The sequence below is a fragment of the Triticum dicoccoides genome, chromosome 3A, assembly GCF_002162155.2.
Source record: "Triticum dicoccoides isolate Atlit2015 ecotype Zavitan chromosome 3A, WEW_v2.0, whole genome shotgun sequence".
Lineage (NCBI taxonomy): Eukaryota > Viridiplantae > Streptophyta > Magnoliopsida > Poales > Poaceae > Triticum > Triticum dicoccoides.
The window spans coordinates 623534791-623552347 of NC_041384.1; the positions used below are offsets into that span (position 1 = coordinate 623534791).

A 17557-nucleotide genomic window follows, 5' to 3' on the forward strand; every position below is an offset into this window, starting at 1 on the left:
TCAGCTGCATCATGCATACCCCAAGGATATTTCCTATAGATTGTAGACCTAAAATCATTGAAAGAACTTGTGCAGTCCACCACTAGAGGGAAACTGAAGCTTGCATCATGTCCCTTAGTACCACCCTTTGCTAAAAGAGTGGTCTCCATTCTAATTGTTAGAAAGAACGCACGCGATGGATCCATCCTACGATTGTGAACACAACCGAAGTCATGGAATGCACCTTTCTAATCATGGAAACAGATGAGTAAGTACTGGATCTGGAAACTTACCCTACTGGGATCTCCTGCCTTGAATCTGTCGTGCAGTCACTCCTCATGGCATCGTCACCGCCACCACCACCGCTGTGCGAAGAGCGTGTCTCCACCATCACCGCCGCGTCATGTAGATCCGGCGATGTGGACTTCACGACATCGAGGCCATGGTTTCTGTGGGAGCCCGCGTCGCCGCCGAGTGCTAGGGTTTGGGTCGCCTTTGTCGTCGCCGATCTAGGGTTCAGGGCTGGGATAAGACAGAGGGAGGGGAAATGGCAACTACACTGTCTAATCTATGTGGACCCACTTGTAAGGAAGGCCCAGGGGCAACCAGTGTCCAAAACGTCTAGCCGTCACGGTCAAACGGCGCTGACCAAGCGGAGCTGTGACAGAAGGGCATTCGAGCTGACGGAGGGGAAAAACTAAGGGCAAAACTGAGCATGCCCGAAAAGTAAGGGCAAAACCCGGGGTTGTGAACCAACTAGGGGCAAAGATGCAATTATCCCTAGAAAAAAAGTCTACTCAACATGCAAACATGCATGATAATTTCATTCTATTATCCTATTTATATTTAATACATATTTTTACAACTATACAACAATCAGACACAATAAATCATATGTATCTTTAGTTTAATACCCATATTATTACTCAAAATATTCATGTTCACTACAATCAAATCTCATTGAAATATTGCAAAATATTCTCACAACAAGGCGTGGGGCTATAATCTTGATTAACTAAATGCTGCCTCGCAAAAAAAATCAACTAAATACGGACACATGTGACTCTATTCTTTTTGAGCTTTCTCCTTCTTGTCAATACTCTACGGCCTCATTTCTACAATGTGCAATTTTCAGAGCAACCTCAACTTGTATGAATGACACCATTTGTAAATTTGGGAAAAATTTCTCTGTGTTAATCATCTAAAAATCATGTTTGGATGGCCGATTGGCTCGAACGAGGGTGACTTGTATTTCTTGTCTTTGCTCCTTATGCAAAAGAATGTCCGAAAATGGTGGCCAACCTCCTTTTTGAATGCCGCTAGGCATTGAGAATTTGGCACATGATTAAAGATTGGCTAGGGCACACATGATACATGAAAGAAGAATGCTAAAAAAACATGTCGTCATTGACGCTTGGGTCATATTTTTCCAAGGAAAAAGTCTTTTTTTCTAATTAATTTCCACATGATGTACTATGTCAATTTCTTTCTAACTATTGCATCGAGGCAAATCTTTTGCCTCAAGTTCAATGTTTTTAGAGTAAAATGCATCTGGTTGTCATACTTGTGTCGAAAGCTCACTTTTTATATTTTTTTTATAGAAAAGGAGGATGCACCCCGGCCTCTGTATCTGGACGATGCATATGCCCATTTTATTAATTATTAAGCACAAAAGACCTTACGAAGTAGTACATCAGTAAGCCTGAAGCCACCATCTAGACAACATATGTCGCTACTCCTACCCCCTTGATGTAGTGGTGCCGAATGTCTGAGCTTAATACCAAACAGACATCGCACCAAATCCTAACATCTAATGCCGGATGCCCCATCCTAGCCACATACCGGGACTGGGTCACACGCCGGTCCGGCGCACTCACCGAGGTTGCCGCTGCCTTCTTCCACCGATCCATCTCCAGAGCAGGTACTGACGCACAGACCTTGCCAGGCCTGCCGTCGACGCCACCATGGCGCCAGACAGCTCGACCACCCTGCGCTCGTCCATCCAGCCGCATCCGTCGTCGATATGCAGCTGCACCATGCCGCCACCACTCGTCGTCAATGACGCGGTAGATACAACGCCGCACCACCTGGCAACCTCCACACCATCGCCACTGCTGGAGCTACTCGGAGCCCACCATCCACAACATCTCTCCCCCGAACAACAGTTCCTCCCAAGACGGCGCCTCCATGGAGGATACGACGCGCAGGACGCCGCCGCCGCCCAATCCAGATTGAATTTTGGACTTTCGTCCGGGAGGGGTTCGGGGGTGGATAGGGGGGACCTCGGCTTCGCCTCCAGGAAGGGTAACGGCATCAAGTGACGTCGCCGATGTCGGGCCGAACACGCCGACCAAAGTTTCCTCCGGTCCCCATTCTATTCCACCAAACCTCCGTGTACTCCGGATCCGGCAAGCCATGATCCGAAACCCGCGAAGATGAAAGAGCCATGGGGCTCAACCCACCAGAAAGGAGGATCGAGAAGAACTCCTTGTAGATCTCCAGACGTCGAATCCAACGATCCGACGTGGCCAGCGACGATCATCACCACCCCGCGGCGGCCCGACGGAGTCCGAAGAAAGGATTCAGATGGATCTAATCTGGATCCGGCGGCACCCGCGACCACCGGTCAGGCCAACGCAGCCACCACCTCACGACACGCTGGTCGCCACCGCCGTGCCGCGCACGACGCCGATGGGAGACCCGCCCGCCGCACCGCCGGACCCCACGTTCGCCCGGCGTTCCTCTGGATCCCGCTATCCCGGGCCAGCCAAGACGGAGAGGATGGGGAAAAGCCCCGCCGGCGCCCAGCCGGCCAGGCTTCGCCCGGCGGCGCTATGGACGGCGGCGAGGAGGGGCGAGGAGGAGACTCGAAAGCTCACTTTGGTCACTATATACGCCTTTCGGTGATTATATGGTCACTGAGTATAATCATCAAAAGGCATATATATTGGCCGTATTCTTGAGTAAAAATGATCAAAGTGAACTTTGGACACAAAATACAAGGGTGCTGCAAGCTGCCAAGCTGCGTATACGTTTTGTCCAGCACTCTGCCGGGATAGGAAACAGAGGAGTTGAGTGCGGTGCAGCATTTGCAATTTGAACGCAGTCCGTTTCACTAATCTGTCCGACTAAATTAAGCAAGGAAACAACCCGCCGCAAACGGAATTTTTCTACCCCTCAGCTTTACTTAACCGTAACCACTCTACTACAATATATAGGTAACTAAATTCAGATGCAGAAGCGGACATGAGACGGCACGAAAGCCACTAAAAAAGCATCCATGATGCTCCGTCAAGACACTATAAAATCCAAACAGGCGCCATAGCCATCAGAACGCAAAGCACAGAGCACGTCTCCTCACTAGTCTCCACCGTTTCCTCTACTAGGCTAGACTACTTGCACAGGCACGCGCCGATTGATTCGAGCAATGGCGAGCCGTTCTCTCACCCCCTTCCAGCTCACTGCCATCCTCTTCCTAGCACTCCTTGCCACGTGCCACGCCGGCAGCATCGCCGTGTACTGGGGCCAGAACGACGGTGAGGCATCGCTGGCCGAGACGTGTGCATCTGGGAACTATGAGTTTGTCATCCTCGCTTTTCTCCCAAAATTCGGCAAGGGCCAGACGCCGCAACTGAACCTAGCCAGCCACTGCGACCCTTCCTCCGGTGGATGCAGAGGCCAGAGCAAGGACATCAAAGCGTGCCAGGGCCAGGGCGTTAAAGTCCTGCTCTCCATCGGCGGCGGCGATGGTAGTTATGGCCTCTCTTCTCCAGGCGACGCACGGCAAGTTGCCTTGTACCTCTGGAACAACTACCTGGCCGGTGCATCCTCGTCCGGTCCCCTCGGCGACGTCGCGCTCGATGGCATTGACTTTGATATCGAGCAAGGCAGCGCCAAGTTCTGGAACAATCTTGCCACTGACCTAAAGAATTTGGGAAAGAACGGAGGCAAGACCGTATTACTGAGCGCGGCACCGCAGTGCCCGTTCCCGGATGAATGGGACGGCGGTGCGATCAGCACGGGACTGTTCGACTACGTGTGGGTGCAGTTCTACAACAACGAGGAATGCCAGTTCAGTGCGGGACAGGGGGCCTTCATGAACGCATGGAAGAAGTGGGAGTCAGTGCCGGCCGGGAAGATCTTCTTGGGGCTTCCGGCTTCCAAGGACGCGGCGGGCACGGGGTTCGTCCCTGCCGGCGAGCTCACTTCGCATGTGTTGCCGCTCATCAAGGGCTCTTCAAAGTACGGTGGTGTCATGCTATGGTCCAAGTTCTATGATGACCAAACAGGCTACAGCTCCGCCATCAAGAGCGATGTGTGATAGTTCTCTCTAGTCTATTTGATTTGGTTGAGTTGTTATTACTGTGTGTCTTGTGTCATGTATCATAGGATCGTGTGTTAATTGTTTGAGATGACATCAGATATTGCCATATGTGAATATATGAATAAAAACACAGTATAGTTTCTTTGAACCAAGTCCCATATTACATTAAATTTTGAACTCCATATTTTACATCATGCACTACACTGCTTTTGATTCTACAGAAAAGTAAGTGTACAATATTTGGTCAATCAACTGTGGTTCTAGTTCAATATTGGTCCCTCAGTTTGAATACCATTCAGCAACAACATGACACCTCGACTTTTTAAGAGTAATAACCTTCGCCATCTTGCAACTGGAAGGAATTTTATAGATGATGTTGAACTAGGACTAGTACTAGAAGAAGTTATTATTCAAAGAATAACCTTTTGGAAAATACTCCCCTTGAATTATGATTCAGTTATTCATGTGCACTTGCAGGACATCAACAAGTCATTTGCATATCTCAAGAGACAAAAGAGACTCTAATATTTTCTTGGATGATTAAGGGAGAATAGTCGGCCAGATTTATTTTCCAAAATTTTGGGAGTACAAAGTTTACAATACAACTGAACTAGCCAACAAAGGCCAAAACACTATTCAAACAACAAAAATTATACAGAGGTGGATAATATAAGAGAACATGAGTGGTTGTTTTACCATATGAGAAAGTTATTTGCATACCGTAGACAAAATAGGTTGCCTCATCTTCATTTATCAAGCCTTGGCCTTACGTCACATGTTCGGTTGGGAATATGATCAAGATGCAATTATAGAGATGATTATGTGTCCATGTATATCCATGATTTACTAATATTCTCCTTCAATATCATCTTGACATAGGTTGGTGCATACTTTATTTTTTGTGAAACTCTTTGCTGTATGATGTTATGATAACAATCGCTAGCCATTATGGATATGAGCACACATATTTGAAGATTAGCATATCATCTGTCGATGACCTTATTTAGGAGGTCATGAGTATATATGTGATATTAATATGATAATAAGACTTGCGAGTTGGTAGAACATAGTGTGAGACATACCTATTTTGAGATGTAGTGCAAATTGTCATTTGTTGGTCTAATATATAGTGTATATGCCATGATCCACACCTGAGGTCATCATACATTCTCAGGATGTGAATAGACCTTCTTAGGGTCTATCAACACTTGTTCGTAACTGGATAGTCATAAAGGTGATTTTAGATCTTTCTCCCAAGCATTCGCGAGGCATGGCCGACCAAGATAGGATTTTTCCCTCCGACTTGGAGAGATGACTCTAGGGCCTCTTGATTGGCTAGACTAAAAAGATGCATGGCTGTGTAACCAACTTAAGTGCTAACCTTATCGATGAATCTATATCATGAGTTCGGGAGATGTTGAGCCGCTCGACAATGATTCCAAATACTCATAATGGGTTCGGCAACATATATCCCGAGGTATAGCATATGACACATTGTGAGGTTCATCTACATGACTTTGTGAGCACTTATGAGTTGGCACATCTTGCTAGGGGCCACTACCAACTATGGTCCAAGTTAGAGTAAGTTAGAGTTCGAGTAGTGTACTTGGGGCCTGACTAGGTACTCAAGGGTCGATTGAGTTTATGTAGGATGCTCACAACATGTGTAACTGATCAAGAACATATGGGTTCACACATTTAAGGGGGCAACACCCACTATGATTCGTCTGAGTGGATAAGCAAATGAAGTCATGTTGGGTTACGGGTGTTGCAGCCCATCTAAAGATATATGTAAATGCAGAAGTAATGATTGGTTAAGAGCTGCTTGATTGATTGTCTCATGAGGGGTTTGGAAAACTCAAGCTATTACCAACACCACACCCAAGTCTTGTGACCGAATCTAGCAATCTGCCATGTTATGTTCCACCTCATGCACATGGATAACTTGTATGCATCACATCTATGATGCTATGACAAACAACATGAGGGACACCACGAGGACGCAACACCGACGCTCGTGTCATCTGTACTTCTGCTAGGTCTGCGCATCTAGTGGTAATCTTGTGGTCTATAGTAGGATGATATTATTGGTTTATGTGGTAGAAAACTCATTTTTACATTAGTCTTAGCTTACCTGAATCCCGATAGGTTCCACAATGTGCACTAATATGTTGATCACATGCTCGAATGATGAAACTACCTTCAAAATTGAATGGTATCCCTTGAGATGATTTTGACATGGAACCTTCTACACCTAAATGGCCGCAAACATGGATGGAAGGGTGAGCTTACTTTTGGGATGCGGGTGGTCTAATGGGCATCGACTTTAAGATATCGCTCCACCAATCTATGCCATCTGTAAAAAAAAGAGGGGGAAAATTAGTGTGTTAATAATGTGCTTTAAGGAAATACACAGGTCCATCAAAATGACTAGACCGAAGGCCTCTCGGGCGTCATATTGAAGAATTCATGAAGATTTGGGTCATCGCCTTCGAAATCTTTTATATCTAAATAGCTAGTCTTCGGTCTTTGCCAACCTATTTCTCTCAACATTCAAACATGTCACCTCAGCATGCAATATGCGTGAGAAAATACAGACCTGAACATGCAACCATGCATAGAAAAAAGTCTACTCAACATGCAAACATGCATGATAATAATCATTATATCATGCTATTCATATTTAATACATATTTTTGCAACTATACAACAATTAGACACAATAAAGCATATGTATCTTTAGTGTAGTATTCATATTATTACTCCAAATATTCATGTTCAATACAATCAAATCTCATTGAAATGTTGCAAAACATTCTCATAACAACGCATGGGGGTATCATCTTGTTTAACTAAATGTTCCCTCGCAAAAAAGAAATCAACGAAATATGGACACATGTGACTCTATTCTTTTGGTGTTTTCTCCTTCTTGTCAATACTCTATGGCCTCACCCTACAATGTGCAATTTAGCAACCTCGACTTGTATGAATGACAACGTTTGTGGATTTTCGTAATTTTTTCTCTATGTTAATCGTCCAAAATATCATGTTTGGATAGCTGATTGGCTCGAACGAGGGTGACCTTTATTTGTTGTGTTTGCTCCTTATGCAAAAGAATGTCAGAAAATGGTGATCAACCACCTTTTCGAATGCCGCCAGGCATTGATAATTTGGCACGTGATTACAGAAGATTGGCTAAGGCACACATGGTACATGAAAGAAGAATGAGAAAAAACAAACATGCCATCGTTGACGCTTGGGCCATATCTTTTCAAGGAAAAAGTCTTTTCTTCTAATTAATTTCCGCATGATGTACTATGTCAATTTCTTTCTTATTTACTGCATCGAGGGAAATCTTTTGCCTCAAGTTCAATTTTTTTAGAGTAAAATGCATCTGGTCATCATACTTGTGTCGAAAGCTCACTTTGGTCACTATATACGCCTTTCGGTGATTATATGGTCACTGAGTATAATCATCAAAAGGCATATATATTGGCCGTATTCTTGAGTAAAGATGACCAAAGTGAACTTTGGACACAAAATACAAGGGTGCTGCAAGCTGCCAAGCTGCGTATACGTTTTGTCCAGCACTCTGCCGGGATAGGAAACAGAGGAGTTGAGTGCGGTGCAGCATTTGCAATTTGAATGCAGTCCGTTTCACTAATCTGTCCGACTAAATTAAGCAAGGAAACAACCCGCCGCAAACGGAATTTTTCTACCCCTCAGCTTTACTTAACCGTAACCACTCTACTACAATATATAGGTAACTAAATTCAGATGCAGAAGCGGACATGAGACGGCACGAAAGCCACTAAAAAAGCATCCATGATGCTCCGTCAAGACACTATAAAATCCAAACAGGCGCCATAGCCATCAGAACGCAAAGCACAGAGCACGTCTCCTCACTAGTCTCCACCGTTTCCTCTACTAGGCTAGACTACTTGCACAGGCACGCGCCGATTGATTCGAGCAATGGCGAGCCGTTCTCTCACCCCCTTCCAGCTCACTGCCATCCTCTTCCTAGCACTCCTTGCCACGTGCCACGCCGGCAGCATCGCCGTGTACTGGGGCCAGAACGACGGTGAGGCATCGCTGGCCGAGACGTGTGCATCTGGGAACTATGAGTTTGTCATCCTCGCTTTTCTCCCAAAATTCGGCAAGGGCCAGACGCCGCAACTGAACCTAGCCAGCCACTGCGACCCTTCCTCCGGTGGATGCAGAGGCCAGAGCAAGGACATCAAAGCGTGCCAGGGCCAGGGCGTTAAAGTCCTGCTCTCCATCGGCGGCGGCGATGGTAGTTATGGCCTCTCTTCTCCAGGCGACGCACGGCAAGTTGCCTTGTACCTCTGGAACAACTACCTGGCCGGTGCATCCTCGTCCGGTCCCCTCGGCGACGTCGCGCTCGATGGCATTGACTTTGATATCGAGCAAGGCAGCGCCAAGTTCTGGAACAATCTTGCCACTGACCTAAAGAATTTGGGAAAGAACGGAGGCAAGACCGTATTACTGAGCGCGGCACCGCAGTGCCCGTTCCCGGATGAATGGGACGGCGGTGCGATCAGCACGGGACTGTTCGACTACGTGTGGGTGCAGTTCTACAACAACGAGGAATGCCAGTTCAGTGCGGGACAGGGGGCCTTCATGAACGCATGGAAGAAGTGGGAGTCAGTGCCGGCCGGGAAGATCTTCTTGGGGCTTCCGGCTTCCAAGGACGCGGCGGGCACGGGGTTCGTCCCTGCCGGCGAGCTCACTTCGCATGTGTTGCCGCTCATCAAGGGCTCTTCAAAGTACGGTGGTGTCATGCTATGGTCCAAGTTCTATGATGACCAAACCGGCTATAGCTCTGCCATCAAGAGCGATGTGTGATAGTTCTCACTAGTGTGTTTGGTTTGGTTGAGTTGTTATTATTGTGTGTCTTGTGTCATGTGTCATAGGATCGTGTGTTAATTGTTTGAGATGACATCAGATATTGCCATATGTGAATATATATGAATAAAAACACAGTATAGTTTCTTTGAACCAAGTCCCATATTGCATCAAATTTTGAACTCCATATTTTTATAATGCACTACACTGCTTTTGATTCTATAGAAAAGTAAGTATACAATATTTCGTGAATCAACTGTGGTTCTAGTTCAATATTGGTCCCTCGGTTTGAATACCATTAACCGACAATATGACTCGTCGACCTTTTAAGAATAATAAATTTCGCCATCTTGCAACTAGAAGATATTTTATACTAGACGGTGTTGAACTTGAACTAGAGCTAGAACCAGAACTAGAAGAAAGTTATTATTCTTTTTAAAGAATAATAAGTTTTTGGAAAATACTTCCCTGTAATTTTGATTCAATTATTCCTGTGCACTTGCGGGGCATCAACAAATCATTTGCATATCTCAAGAGACAAAAGAGACTCTAATATTTTGTGGGACGACGAAGGGAGAGCAACCGGCCAGATTTATTTTCCAAAATTTCTGAAGTACAAAGTATACAATACAACTGAACTAGCCAACAAAGCCCAAAACACTATTCAAACAACAATTTATTTACAGAGGTACATAATATAAGAGAACATGAGTGGTTGTTTTACCATATGAGAAACTTATCTGCATAGCACAGACAAAATAGGTTGCCTCATCTTCATTTATCAAACCTTGGCCGTACGTCACATGTTTGGTTGGGAATATGATCTAGAGGCAATTATAGTGATGATTATGCTCCCATGTATCCATGATTTACTAATATTGTCCTTCAATATCATCTTGACATAGGTTGGTGAATACTTTAGTTTTTGTGAAACTCTTTATTGTATGATGTTATGATAACAATTGCTAGCCATTGAGGATATGAGCGGACGTATTTGAAGATTAGCTTATCATTTGTCGATGACCTTGTTTCGTAGGTCGTGAGTATATGTGATATCATTATGATAATATGACTTGCGTTGGTAGAACATAGTGTGTGACATACCTATTTTGAGATGCAGTGTGAATTGTCATTTGTTGGTATGAAGAATAGTGTATATGCCATGATCTACACCTAAGGTCGCCATGCATTCTCGGGATGTGAATATTGAATAGGCCTTCTTAGGTTTTATCAATACTTGTATGTAACTGAATTGTCATAAAGGTAATTTTAGAGCTTGCTGCCAAGCATTCCGCGAGGCATGGCCGACCAAAATAGGATTTTCCCCTCAGACTTGGAGAGATGAGTCTTGGGCCTCTCGATTGGCAAGACTAAAATGATGCATGGCTGTGTAGCCAACTTTAAGTGCTAACCTTATCGAGGAATCTATATCATGAGTTCGGGAGATGTTGAGCCACTCGACAAGGATTCCAAATACTCATAGTGGATTCGGCAACATATACAACATATGACACATTGTGAGGTTCTTCTACATAACTTTGTGAGCACTTGTGAGTTGGCACATCCTTCTAGGGGCCACTACCAATTATGGTCGAAGTTAGAGTAAGTCAGAGTTCGAGTAGTGTACTCGGGCCTGACTAGGTTCTCGAGGGTCGATTGAATTTACATGGGCTGCTCATGACATGTGTAACTGGTCAAGAACGTATGGGGACACACACTTAAGGGGGCAACCCCCACTCTAATTCGATCTGAGTAGATAAGTGAATGAAGTCATGTTGGGTTAGGGCCGTGCTAGCCAGGTGATCTTTTTAAAAGATCGACCGGATCACGAGCCGTCCAATCGTTTCTTTTTATCTATTTTTCCCGATCGTTCTGCTTATCTACTTTCCTACAACAAGGCCTTTGTTGCAAAATATTTCTGTAACAAGACCCTTATTGCAAAAAATTGCAATAGTATCTTCGATTTTATTCTCTATATTCATGCAACAATACCCTTGTTGCAAAAGAGTAGCAACATAGCTCATGTTGTAGAAACATCACCTTCCCTAACCTTTTTCCCATGGCGGGTTGAAGACGGTCCACGACCGGGCCGAGAGGGGTGAGCATAGATGAACGACGTGGTGGTTGTGGCTACTGCCTGCGTGACAGTATGATGACAAGGTTGGCGGCGCTTTGCGCCGGCGTGTAGGATCTTGTCGGATCAGTTGATCCAGTGGCGGGGAGGCGTTTGGCGGTGGAGATCCGACATGGAGGCGCTCGAGCGTCCACGAACTACAGGCGGGGCTCTACTGAAGGGTCGAGGAAGGGGCAGCTCCGGCGGCGCTAACAAGGAGGAGAGGAGGCGCGTGGTGGGGCCCGGCGACCTCGCTGGTGGTCGTCGGAGATCGGCCATCGCGGGGCGCATCTCCCTGACTTGGGTGGTTGTGGATGGGGCGAAGCAACAAGTAGGCAGATGGATTGGTCGGTCTGCAACATGCCATGTGTTGTGCTCTGTTGTTTGCAATAAGGCCGATGTTGCAAACCACACGTGCGATAGGGAGGGGTGTTGTACGCCGCATGATCATGCACTGATCAGACGGTCGTGAAGACTGTCGACGTGTGCGTTAAATCTGCTGGCTGTTTTGAAGCGTTTTCCATTGGGTTATGGGTGTTGCGGCCCATGTAAGAAGATCTATATAAATGGAGAAGTATGGATTGGTTAAGAGCTACTTGATTGATTGGCTGATAAGGGATTTGGGAAACTCCAGCTGTCACCAACTCCACACCCAAGTCTTGTGATTGAATCTAGCAATCTGCCGTGTTATGTTCCACCTTATACACGTGATAATTTTAGGCATCACTTCTATGATGCTAGGACAGACAACACGAGGGACACCACAAGGACGCAACACCAACGCTAGTCATCATCTCTACTTCTACTGGGTCTGCGCATCTAGTGGTAATCTTGTGCTCTATAATAGGATGATATTATTGGTTTACATGGTAGAAAACTCTTTTTTACCTTAGTCTAGCTTACCTAAATCCCGGTTGGTTCCACAATGTGCACTAATATGTTGAGCACATGTTCGAATGACAAAACTACCTTCAAAATCGAATGGAAACCCTTGAGACGATCCTGACATGGAACCCTTCTACACCTAAATGGCCGTAAAAATGGATGGAAGGGGGAGCTTACTTTTGGGATGTGGGTGGGCTAATGGGCATTGACTTTAAGATATCACTCCACCAACCTATGCCATCTGCAAAAAAAAGAGAGGGGAAAACTAGTGAGTTAATAATGTGCTTTAAGGAAATGCATAGGTCCATCAAAATGACTAGACCGAAGGCTTCTGGGGCATCATATTGAGGAATTTTTGAAGATTATCGCCTTCCAAATCTTTTATATCTCAATAGCTAGTCTTCGGTCTTCGCTGGTCTATTTTTCTCGACATTCAAACATGTCACCTCAGCAGGCAATATGCATGAGAAAATACACACCTCTACGTGCAACCATGCATAGAAAAAAATGAAAAATATTTCAGGTGAGCTGCAGGACATATGGAGGAGGGAAGAAATTAAGGCCAGACAAAGATCTAGAGAGAGAGAAGTACTGGAGGGGGAGCTAAATACATGATACTTTCAAGCTGTTGCAAACCAAAAAAGAAGGAAAAAACAGATTGCAATGCTGGAAGGAGAGGATGGACCTGTTGAAGACCCCAAAGGTATACTTGACCTTACTGTTCAGTTCTATAAAAAACTATTTGGCTTTACCCCCAAACTTAATATTCACCTCAAAAAAGGGTTTTGGGGAGAGGATGGGATAGTTTCCAGGTCTCATAATGAAAAACTTGATGCTCCTTTTTCCGAGGAAGAAATCAAGGCTGCTGTCTTTGGCTCTTATGCTGAAGGGGCCCCAGGCCCAGATGGCTTCTCCTTTTTATTTTGTCAGCACTTTTGGGATTTGATTAAGCCAGACTTGCTTGCTCTTTTTGCAAATTGGGAAAAAGGGGAGCTTGATTTATATAGGCTTAATTTCTCCCTTCTTACTTTGGTTCCTAAAGAACCAAATGCCGTTAGACTAGAAAGATTTAGACCTCTTGCCATGACTAATTGTAGTTTTAATTTTTTTTTCTAAATAATGTACAAATAGGTTTGGTCCAGTGTGTGATGATATTATCTTACAAAACCAAACTGCCTTTATGAAAGGGAGGTTCATTATGGAGAGCATAGTTGCTGCTCATGAGATTGTGCACTCTTTGGCCTCCTCTAAACTTCCTGGTTTTATTTTCAAACTTGACTATGAGAAAGCTTATGACATGATAAATAGAGATTTCCTTTTTGAAGTGTTATCCAGTAGAGGCTTTAGCCCTAAATGGATTGAGAGAATTAGAACTCTAATAGTTAATGGATCTATTGGTGTCAGAGTTAATGACACCAATAGTGACTTCTTTATCATAGGTAAAGGGGTGAAACAGGGTGATCCTATTTCCCCTTTACTTTTCAATGTGGTTGCTGATGCATTCACTAGAATGTTAGTTGAAGCAGCTAGGTATAATTTGATTTCTGGTATTTTCCCAAACACCAAACCTTTTGGGGTCATCAGTATGCAGTATGCAGTATGCAGATGATACTCTTCTTTTCATGAGCAAGAATTTAGATCATGCCAAAAATCTCAAATGGCTCCTGTCATGTTTTGAGCAAATGTCTGGCATGAGAATTAACTTTCACAAATGTGACTTGGTTCCCATAAATGTAGATGGGGATGAGGCCCAACTTTTTGCCCAAACTTTGCGGTGTAGATTAGGTGTGTTCCCAATTAAATATTTAGGTGCTCCTCTTCATTATGCTAAGTTGAAGAGAGAAGATCTATAACCCCTGGTAGATAAGATTCTTAAGAAAGCCTCAGGGTGGAGGGGACGTCTCTTATCCATAGGTAAGAGACGTGTGCTAGTCCAATCTAATTTGGCTAGCATCTCTGCCTATTTGATGGGGGTAATTAAACTCCCAAAATGGGCAACCACTCTCATTAACTCGCAGCTAGCTAATTGCTTCTGGGATGATTATGAAGGCCATCATAAATACCACCTTACTTCATGGGGGACTGTTGCCCTTAAGAAGGAACATGGTGGTCTTGGTGTTACTAATATTGCTGATATGAACTTATGCCTCCTTGCTTCTTGGGCTAAAAGATACTTTTCTGGAGATAATAAGATTTGGAAACTTATTATTGATGACAAGTACAACACTAGTAAACCAAATATTTTTGCTTGCTCCAGCAATGGGGCCTCCCCTCTCTGGAAAGGTATTTTATGGGCCATTAAAGCCTCTAAGTTGGGGTACTCCTGGGTTGTGGGGAATGGCAAGAAGATTCATTTTTGGGAGGATGAGTGGTTTGGTAATGCGCCACTATCCACTCAATTTTGGGATCTATATTCTTTGGCTAATGATCATAACATTTCTATATATAAAATCTGGGATGGGATTGATCTTAAGATCACCTTTAGGAGGTGTCTAGGGGGTGATCAAATCTCTGACTGGATGGACCTTGTCTCTATTGCTAGTACTATTACCTTTAAAGATTGTGAGGATACTCCAGTATGGAAGTACAATGCAAATGGGCAATATTCAATTAAATCTTTTTACAACATTGTGAACTTTAGGGGAATCCTCCCCGTCCATACACAGTATGTCTGGAAGCTGAAGATTATCCCTAGAGTACAAATTTTCCTTTGGCTGGTCTATAATAACAAGATTTTAACCAGAGATAATCTTGTTAAAAGGCAGCATGTCCCTGACATGACCTGCATGTTTTGCTCTGAGCCAGAATCTTGCCAGCATTTATTTTTTGAATGTGTAGTGTCGATTGAACTCTGGAGAGTTATTGGAGACATGTCAGGAGTTGGCAAGGTCTCTGATATTGAGAAACTTGCGGCTTGGTGGGTTTCCAATAAGAAACATGCAGTTGTGAATGCTTTACATGCAGCTGTTATGTGGTCTCTCTGGAAAATCAGGAATAACATGTGTTTCAATCGCTCTGTGTGGTCTGGAATGCAGAAAATATGGAGACAGGTGGCTATGGAGCTAGCAGCATGGGAGGTTCTGTTCTCAAACGATGCAAAAATCCAGGTCTCTGCTGTGGTGAAAAACCTAGAGAAGCTTGCCAGAGATCCTCATATGCTGATGTGGCCAGACCCCGGTTGATCCTTTCAAGCTGCACGTGGGGGCGAAACTGAAAAAAGAAGATTGATGCTGATGTTGCTACTCTCTTTCTGTTTTGAATAGAGAGAGTGAAGGAAATATGCCCTAGAGGCAATAATAAAGTTATTATTTATTTCCTTATAATCATGATAAATGTTTATTATTCATGCTAGAATTGTATTTACCGGAAACATAATACATGTGTGAATACATAGACAAACAGAGTGTCACTAGTATGCCTCTACTTGACTAGCTCGTTAATCAAAGATGGTTATGTTTCCTAACCATGAACAATGAGTTGTTATTTGATTAACGAGGTCACATCATTAGTAGAATGATCTGATTGACATGACCCATTCCATTAGCTTAGCACCCGATCGTTTAGTATGTTGCTATTACTTTCTTCATGACTTATACATGTTCCTATGACTATGAGATTATGCAACTCCCGTTTACCGGAGGAACACTTTGGGTACTACCAAACGTCACAACGTAACTGGGTGATTATAAAGGAGTACTACAGGTGTCTCCAATGGTCGATGTTGGGTTGGCGTATTTCGAGATTAGGATTTGTCACTCCGATTGTCGGAGAGGTATCTCTGGGCCCTCTCGGTAATACACATCACATAAGCCTTGCAAGCATTACAACTAATATGTTAGTTGTGAGATGATGTATTACGGAACGAGTAAAGAGACTTGTCGGTAACGAGATTGAACTAGGTATTGGATACCGACGATCGAATCTCGGGCAAGTAACATACCGATGACAAAGGGAACAATGTATGTTGTTATGCGGTCTGACCGATAAAGATCTTCGTAGAATATGTAGGAGCCAATATGGGCATCCAGGTCCCGCTATTGGTTATTGACCAGAGACGTGTCTCGGTCATGTCTACATTGTTCTCGAACCCGTAGGGTCCGCACGCTTAAGGTTACGATGACAGTTATATTATGAGTTTATGCATTTTGATGTACCGAAGGTTGTTCGGAGTCCCGGATGTGATCACGGACATGACGAGGAGTCTCGAAATGGTCGAGACGTAAAGATTGATATATTGGAAGCCTATATTTGGATATCGGAAGTGTTCCGGGTGAAATCGGGATTTTACCGGAATACCGGGAGGGTTACCGGAACCCCCCGGGAGCTATTTGGGCCATAGTGGGCCTTAGTGGAAAAGAGAAGGGGCTGCCCTAGATGGGCTGCGCGCCCCCCCTTCCCCTAGTCCTATTAGGACTAGGAGAGGTGGCCGGTGAAGGAAATATGCCCTAGAGACAATAATAAAGTTATTATTTATTTCCTTATTTCATGATAAATGTTTATTATTCATGCTAGAATTGTATTAACCGGAAACATAATACATGTGTGAATACATAGACAAACAAAGTGTCACTAGTATGCCTCTACTTGACTAGCTCGTTAATCAAAGATGGTTATGTTTCCTAACCATGAACAATGAGTTGTTATTTGATTAACGAGGTCACATCATTAGTAGAATGATCTGATTGACATGACCCATTCCATTAGCTTAGCACCCGATCGTTTAGTATGTTGCTATTGCTTTCTTCATGACTTATACATGTTCCTATGACTATGAGATTATGCAACTCCCGTTTACCGGAGGAACACTTTGGGTACTACCAAACGTCACAACGTAACTGGGTGATTATAAACGAGTACTACAGGTGTCTCCAATGGTCGATGTTGGGTTGGCGTATTTCGAGATTAGGATTTGTCACTCCGATTGTCGGAGAGGTATCTCTGGGCCCTCTCGGTAATACACATCACATAAGCCTTGCAAGCATTACAACTAATATGTTAGTTGTGAGATGATGTATTACGGAACGAGTAAAGAGACTTGCCGGTAACGAGATTGAACTAGGTATTGGATACCGACGATCGAATCTCGGGCAAGTAACATACCGATGACAAAGGGAACAACGTATGTTGTTATGCGGTCTGACCGATAAAGATCTTCGTAGAATATGTAGGAGCCAATATGGGCATCCAGGTCCCGCTATTGGTTATTGACCGGAGACGTGTCTCGGTCATGTCTACATTGTTCTCGAACCCGTAGGGTCCACACGCTTAAGGTTACGATGACAGTTATATTATGAGTTTATGCATTTTGATGTACCGAAGGTTGTTCGGAGTCCCGGATGTGATCACGGACATGACGAGGAGTCTCGAAATGGTTGAGACATAAAGATTGA

General features: G+C 44.2%; 2 protein-coding genes across 2 annotated transcripts; both read left to right on the forward strand.

Moving 5' to 3' along the window:
• The first annotated feature begins 3401 nt into the window (after nucleotides 1–3401).
• LOC119272346 (acidic endochitinase-like) lies at nucleotides 3402–4300 on the forward strand. The gene has a single exon (XM_037553853.1). The coding sequence runs from the start codon at nucleotides 3407–3409 to the stop codon at nucleotides 4298–4300; it is 894 nt and encodes a 297-aa protein (XP_037409750.1). The 5' UTR covers nucleotides 3402–3406.
• A 3970-nt stretch (nucleotides 4301–8270) lies between these two features.
• On the forward strand, nucleotides 8271–9234 carry LOC119272348 (acidic endochitinase-like). Its single transcript, XM_037553855.1, has one exon. It carries the CDS (start codon nucleotides 8276–8278, stop codon nucleotides 9167–9169), a length of 894 nt encoding a protein of 297 aa, XP_037409752.1. The 5' UTR covers nucleotides 8271–8275; the 3' UTR covers nucleotides 9170–9234.
• Nucleotides 9235–17557: the final 8323 nt, after the last annotated feature.

Excerpts from the sequence above, each read along its gene's own strand:
- LOC119272346 (XM_037553853.1), top strand. The coding sequence starts at position 3,407 with ATGGCGAGCCGTTCTCTCACCCCCTTCCAGCTCACTGCCATCCTCTTC.
- LOC119272348 (XM_037553855.1), top strand. The coding sequence starts at position 8,276 with ATGGCGAGCCGTTCTCTCACCCCCTTCCAGCTCACTGCCATCCTCTTC.